The 7,741-nt window shown below is 34.2% G+C and overlaps 1 protein-coding gene across 1 annotated transcript; it reads left to right on the top strand.

The window, feature by feature from the left end:
• The first annotated feature begins 4,291 nt into the window (after window positions 1–4,291).
• On the top strand, window positions 4,292–7,491 carry LOC111408710 (proteasome subunit beta type-3-A-like). Its single transcript, XM_023038461.1, has 7 exons — window positions 4,292–4,431; window positions 4,550–4,731; window positions 5,130–5,237; window positions 5,769–5,858; window positions 6,372–6,456; window positions 7,069–7,163; window positions 7,267–7,491. Exons 1-7 carry the CDS (start codon window positions 4,426–4,428, stop codon window positions 7,313–7,315), a joined length of 615 nt encoding a protein of 204 aa, XP_022894229.1. The 5' UTR covers window positions 4,292–4,425; the 3' UTR covers window positions 7,316–7,491.
• Window positions 7,492–7,741: the final 250 nt, after the last annotated feature.

The following is a 7,741-nucleotide window of genomic DNA, read 5'->3' as shown; positions in this document are numbered from 1 at the left end:
TCATGTAATTGAGACTGACCCTCCTTTTAGGCGGCTTCTTCTTCACTATCTTTCACAAATTTCAGTGATATTATTATTCATTTCTTTTGTGTTTTCTTCAATTAGTCATGAATTCGAATTTGTTCTCATATATGGAGATCCAACAAATCGAGGTAGACATTTGGCATGATCTTACACTGGGTAACCAGTGAGATGTGCGAGGAACATATCACACCCGTGTTTATGGGTAAATGAACTTGGCTTTAATGCAATAGAATTATATATTTGTATTGGTGTTTAATTTTAAATTTTTATTCTAGACTTGTGAGTTGGAGGAATTCTTAAGGGTGTGATTCCATATTTGTTGTCAAAATTCTACTTATCAAGTAAGTAATGCCTTGTCCTAACATGTTATAGNGATTTGGTTACTGTATGATCAATAGCACAGGCATACGTAGTAACTATATTGAAAACTCTAATTGTGAGATGATTGAGATATTTAGGTTAATCGTTTGACATTAGATATAGACTCATATATCATGCCTTCTAAATATGAGTCTGGTACTCAAAAGAGAAAAGAAGAAATGAAATGAAATTGCATTAACTCGAAGTCAAGCAGGGATTATTGACAAGTACTTTAAAAGTAGCAATGCGAATGCGTTGAACGAGGACAAAGCAGAGATTCATAATATACCGTTGAATTTTGCATTTATGTTAATTTTGAGAGAGGTGCCTAATTTATAAACTTCGCCTTGGGCCCCGACAATCATAGGACCACCCCTGGTTGGATTAGACAATAGTTGCCATTATTAAGAAAGAATTTATTTTCTAGTGTATGCTCAGTAAATTTAGCAATGAACAGAGGAAAAAAATGATTTGTGTAGCCGATTGCAAATTAATTGGAAATGTAGATTTAGTAGTTTGTTACATATCATCTCCTATTGACAATTGTCTTTTTAAAGCAACTTATATCGTGTAATTCTAATTGCTGTATATTATATCAAAGACGATTTTTCTCTAACTTCAGGTTTTATAAATGCAACCTTCTCCTATTTCAGGGTCAGCTTATATACAGGTGTTTTGTGTGTGAGTGTGTAGGCTTTATAAATTCAACCTTCTTAGAAAAGTAGAAAGGGTTTGGCTCAAAAAGTACTTATATATAGGGGGGATGTGTGTACACACTATATAGGGGATACAATTTGGGTTTGAACTTGAAAGTAAAGAGGGGATGAAGGATTCAAGTAAGTAATGAAATATCAAGCTATTAGAACACAGCCGTTGACAGAGTAGCTGACCTAATGACGTGGATTTAATATCCTTAACAAATAAAACTAATTAAGAAAATCATTTAAGCGGGTTCCAAACGGCCCAAACCCATTTGAAAGTTTCTTTTAAACAATTCATTTAAAAACCCTTTCATTTCCACTTTCGTTTGCGCGCCATCCCAATTAAGTCAAAAACCCTTTCCACTTTTGGTGGCATACATAAAAAACTTGTTTCTTTTCAAAGTTTCTTGGTTTGGGTTGTGGGAAGAACGACGCCACTCTCCGACTAATAAAGAAGGTAGAAAAAGGTAAATTCTTAAAATCATTGATTTATTTATTTGGTTGGTTGACGAATTTTCCTTTTTTTTAACACTTTAACAATTTCACCGGAACCAAACATGGGCTGTCTATTTAAGAATGTCACCGAAACTAATTTGTCCAAGCAAACCTTTTAACTTTTTTATGTGTTATAAGTTGAACTCTGACATCAAAAAATGTATTTTTAAATTTTCTATGTTTTAAAAGTTGAACTCAGACTTGCGAAATTGCTTTAGTGAAGGGGAAGAATAAACAATGAAATTGGTGTTTTATTTATAGGGAAACAAATTTTGTAATTAATAATTATGTGATCATGTACGTCTTAACTGTGATTGTATATGATTAGGTATATTACGACATTGGATATTTGTGACCAGGTATGTGTAAGTTGTTTTTGTAATTAGATTCATGTAAACTATTATTGTTTGTGATTAGGTATGCCTTCAATGTGATTGTTTGTAATCAAGTGTCTTAATTTTGATTGTATGCGACTAGATATTTCTTTAATGTAACTGTCGGTGGCCTGATCTTTCTTACATATAACTATCTGTGACTTGATCTGTTTTAACTTTGACTATATGTGACTAGCGTCGTCTTGACTATGATTGTATGTGATTATGCTTGAGTTAACAGTGATTATGATCTAATATATAAACAATGACTTTTTTGTGACTAATTTTCTATTAATTGTGACTTCTTGTGACCTTCTATGTATTAATTGTGACTCTTTGTGATTAAGCTTTTGTTATTTGTGATTGTCTATGATCAAGTATGTTTTCACTGTGAATGTTCGTAACCTATAATACGTTCATCATGATGTGTTATTTGATTGTGACCTATTGTTATCAACTGCACTTATATTAATTTCAAACTATTTTTCAGGTTACAATCTATTTATTGGTCATAAATTATAAATTTTATAAGTTATAACTTATTTCACGGTTACATATTATCAAATTAATTGGTCACTGCTTATCTTAGTCAGGGGTGGAGCCACTATACGTCCAGCACTGGACTTTTGGGCAAAAAATAAAAAATAAAAAAATAAATTTGAGGTTTGTTTGTTTGTTTAACCAAGTAACTCAATTCTCGATCCAGCATAAAGAGAGAAACCCAATTGTGCAAGGTCATGACCCGTTTTAGACTCATTCATATCAAAATTCAATTGAATCAATTGTTGACCCAAATCCATTCATTCATTTCAAAATTTCTACCCTTCATGACTTTGTCTGCGATGATTTCACACTTCGCCACCCACTTCCCTCTCCATCGGTGACAAAACCTGCCGTTCCCTTCCCTCTCCGTCAACCGTCGTCTTCGACAGTCGTCAACGTACAACCGTCGTTCCCTTTCCCTCTCCGACAGTCCATTATTGTATATCTCCTGCTCTAGGCTCTCATCTTGACATCTCACATCTCTGACTCCGACTTTACATCCTTAGCTCCGCCAAGGCGCCAAGTGCCAACGCCAACCAGCCGAGTCGACAAAAGAAGAAGCCAGATTCCATAAAGCAAAAGGCGAAGTCCCAAATTTTTTTCCCTTATTTTTTTTTTTGGTTATTTCAATTTGTGTAAATTGTAATAAATTTTTTTTTTGTTTTTTGTTTTTAACATATTAAATTAGCACTTTGTTCTTTAATTGCTCGAAGCGACACAAACTTCCAGTGGACCACCAGTTCATTGTTGCCTCTGGGCTCTGGCTCTCTGGGAATCTGTGATTGCAAGTTCAAGTTGCCAAGTATTTGGAAATAGTATATATTGCATTGTGAGATTGTGAATTGATTTTGTGAAATTGTGAATTGCACTAGTTTTTTGAGTTGCTTCCAGTATTTGTGATTCATTTGACATCTCGAATTACTCCCACTCCTAGTAGTAATTGGGTGATCAGTGGATGAATGATAGCACAATTGTTTATGTGGAGAAAGATATATTTTTTAGGTTCAATAATGAAGTTATTATACATCGATATCAAAGTATGAAAACTCGCAAAAAACAAGTGTAATATATAAATTATGTCGTTTTTAGTATTGATGTACTATTGTTTTATTTTTTTATCGTCATTAAATCCCTGACCAAAACCTTGACATTCGTCGTCAAAAAATTTTTGCCCGCACTGAACTAAAATCTTGGCTCCGCCAATGATCTTAGTCACAAATTATCAAATTAATTGATCAAATTTACTTGTCAATCACAAAGACACAAATTCAACAAAAACAACCAAATTAGCTTGGATTATCAAGCATACTAAGCCAACCAAATTAAATAGTTGAAAAGGATTTCGTAAACCGTCGACGAAGAACCCGCAGCTCTATATATATACACACACACACTTGAAGAGATGTATATAGAGAGAACTTATATTTTTAGAGAGAGATTGCTTTGGGGGGAGAGAGAGGGCCTAGAAAAATAGACCTTTGCAATTAGGATTGGGGTTCGATGGTTGGAGGAAGCATGGGGAAACGTGGATTGTGGGGGGGATAAGAGGGATAATCACACTGTATTATGTGGGGGTGGGCACATTTATATTTACATTAAAAAATAATAAAAATACGATTATCGTAAAAAAATAATTAAGATCTGATTTATGAAATTGGAATCTTTAAATGTTTGTTTTAGGTAATTTTCTCCTGGGGGTATTGGCAGCCCAACAATAATCAGTATCACCAAAAAGGTCATGGCCTACTGGCAGCCCAACCATAATAAGTATCACGAAATGGGTCACTGGATTCAAATTCAATTACGACCCGCTCCGTTTAATCTCCCCTCTCCCAAGAAAGAAATAAACAAAAAGCGCACAAATTTCCCTGTCTAAACTCGCAGAAGAAAAGCTTTCGTTTCTCATTGATATCTCTCGCTATATCTATATGTCGGTGAGTTTTGTGTATATTTAGTGTTCATGATTATTTATACATGGATGTTTTAAAACACCTAGTGGGTGAGTTTTTAGCTCTTTTGATTTGATGGAAAATTTTCCACTGAAAATGACAGATCTTTGAGTACAATGGGAGTGCTCTTGTGGCAATGGTTGGGAAGAATTGCTTCGCAATCGCAAGTGACAGGAGGCTCGGAGTGCAATTGCAGACCATTGCCACAGATTTCCAGAAGATCTATAAAATTCATGATAAGCTATTTATAGGTCTATCTGGCCTCGCCACTGATGCCCAAACCCTGTAAAGCTTCTATCTGATCTTAATATTCCTTTTTGTGATGATATTTAACTGCATATGGATATAAAAATATGTACTGAATAGAGCAAGGTAAAAAATGTGTAGAATGAGCGCATGTCTGCTTTGTAATGACAAATTAAGGAAAGATATTACATTCTCTGCTAATTAAATTCCCATGTGTAGCTTGCACACTGTGCTGTAAAGATTGTACCTTGCACATTTTTAAGGGCCCCTTCTAATTGTTAGGAAAATGTATTTTCCTGTTTCAAGTAAGGATGTGGAATTTACGGGACTGCAAAATATGTACTTCTTTCCATTCCTACAGAGATTTTTACATGGCTAGAAATGTGCGTGTTCTCGTCTTTTAGGAAATGAAGGATATGATTTCTATTTGTCTAAAGGTATCAGCGTCTTGTTTTCCGGCACAAGTTATATGAGCTAAGAGAAGAGAGGGATATGAAGCCTGAAACTTTTTCTAGCCTTGTATCGGCCCTTCTTTATGAGAAAAGGTCAGTAAAAATTTTGGCATTCTCATATTGGTTGTGAAATAAGTTTGTTCCTTTGCTTCCCTTTTGAATCTTGTGCATGGACAATGATAAATTTATTACAAGGAAGTAAATTTTTCAGAGTTTGTTCAATATTATAATTCATGTATAAATGATGGTAGCAGAAGTGAGTGCCAAATGCCAAATGCCAATTTTCATATTTTGAATTCCTTTCACCCCTTTTATCTTTGAGTTTGTGTTATAACATTTCTGCAATCTGTACTTGTGGTGGATCAGTGTCAAATGTACAAGTAAATGGTGAGTGACAAATATTGTACTATGTGAAAACATGCAATAGAAAAGATAATAAATTTTTTTGTTAACTTTCTTTGCTATATTGTGTTATTTATCGTCCTTGTCCTCTTCTTTTGTTGTGTGCCTGTGCATAGCTTTAATTACGGAAGGAATATCATTTGACACTTCATGTGTGCTTTACAAATTGTATGTAACGATTATGGGGAGGATCTCAAAATAACTTCTTGTTTTATGTTTTAGATTTGGTCCATACTTCTGCCAACCTGTTATTGCTGGATTGGGAGATGAAGATAAACCCTTCATTTGCACTATGGACTCTATTGGAGCCAAGTATGTCAAGTTCTTCAATTTTTGCTATCATTATAAAAGTTATTCACAAGAATCTTCTTTAAGATGCAAAGAAAAGAAAATAGAATAATCCTTGCAATCAACAATTTTTGGAATTAATTCACCACAGATGCGTGGTATTTATTACTTTGCACTCTTAAATCAATTACTTCATCGATTTATGGATTTTTCCTCTTTAGTTATTTACTTATTTTTGTTCATAAATTTAGAAACTAACAAAATGTACAAGAAAAAGTTTTATTCTTGAAGTGATTTAGAGTTTACAAGCAAATTAAAATTTTCATATCTTTTTTGAGTTATGTATTTGACACAATTAGAGTTGTGATGCTAAATTATGTCTTTTCAAAGGTATGCTTATGTAACCCAATGCATAAAGCCTAGTTCAAAACTAGCACTTAAGCCTCATATTAATTTCAGATATATCTTGTGAGGTTTTTATGGTCATTCTTCTGTAGAAACATTTGGGGGTTTACATATATTCTTTTCCAAATGTAGGGAACTTGCAAAAGATTTTGTTGTTGCTGGAACGGCCTCAGAATCACTGTATGGTGCCTGTGAATCCATGTTCAAGCCTGACATGGTCTGTTGCTTTACTTGATAACTTGATAATGCTTTTCTGCATTTCAGTTTGACACATGAAATTTTAGTTAATTGTCCTAGAAAAGAGGCTTCATATGTTTGACTTAGATGTGAGCCTTTGCATATTCTATAATGGTTTTCCCTGTCTTCAATGAAATTTGGTCTGCTTGATAAAATAAAAATATTGTATGGACTGAGCACCCAAAGACTAGTTTCCGGTAATTGAAACCATTGCATGTGTGACTGTTTCCTCCATCACTTGATCCCACCAAAACTTCTTCAATGAGGAAAGAAGGGTAAATTGGTTGAGATATACCATCCCTTTGGAATTTAACAATTTGCAACTATTAATTATTGGATTTTTTTAATTCTGCAGCTTATTGTAAGATCTAGTAGATGTGTTGAAGAGATATATGTCTGATTTCTCATATCTCAGTGCTGTGCATTACCATGATCCTCGTGCATTGCCAATTATTAAAAATCATGATAGTGAAGCTGGATGAATTAATAAATCTATTCTGTTAACAGTGTCCAACTTATGTGGTTTTAAACTTTTATAAATTTCGATGCTAATGGTGTGAAATTCTTAACTTGCTTTTCTAAAATCATCAAGGAACCTGAAGAATTGTTTGAGACGATCTCTCAAGCACTCCTATCATCAGTAGACCGTGATTGTTTGAGTGGCTGGGGAGGGCATGTCTTTGTCGTGTAAGTATTTCTAGTGGTATCTTATTACCTTTTCCTACGTCAATCCCCTTTCGTATCATTAATGGGATTCGATTACTCACGTGAACTGTTTCGTTTGTTGCAGTACACCAACTGAAGTTACAGAGAGGATCTTGAAGGGAAGGATGGATTGATACTTGTAGGCAAACCTAGAAGACTAATTCCATTTGCGTACTGTACTTCGTTAGAATGCTTAATTAATATTTCCATAATCGAACATTGCTCGTCTTCTGGAGTTGTGTTGCCCAATTCTTAACTATTTACAAAAAGGTATTTGATGATTCAATATATCGTTTTCCTTATCTTTAAATTTTTGTAGTTCTCAAGAAGGCTATGTATGAGTTGTAAAATATTAAATGATGTCAAGAATCCAACTGGGTTAGTGAAATCTGGGAGACGGCTTCCCACGTTAGAGAGTTCTGTTTTGTGTTTCTAATAGAAACTTGTCTAGGAAAGTGTGTAGAGGCTAGCGATATAGTTGGAAAAGAATCAGAGAAAAATGTAAAGGGATTGCAATGCTTTCATTTACAGCACATAAATAGCACAGAAAGTGACATTGG

Source organism: Olea europaea, chromosome 14 (genome assembly GCF_002742605.1).
Source record: "Olea europaea var. sylvestris chromosome 14, O_europaea_v1, whole genome shotgun sequence".
Lineage (NCBI taxonomy): Eukaryota > Viridiplantae > Streptophyta > Magnoliopsida > Lamiales > Oleaceae > Olea > Olea europaea.
The sequence above is the reverse complement of the archived record's forward strand: the minus strand, read 5'-3'. Positions and strand labels throughout refer to the sequence as shown.

Coding starts and splice junctions, on each gene's coding strand:
- LOC111408710 (XM_023038461.1), top strand. Junction 4,732..5,129: donor GCCACTGATGCCCAAACCCT/GTAAAGCTTCTA, acceptor ATTTGTCTAAAG/GTATCAGCGTCTTGTTTTCC. Junction 7,164..7,266: donor GGAGGGCATGTCTTTGTCGT/GTAAGTATTTCT, acceptor CGTTTGTTGCAG/TACACCAACTGAAGTTACAG.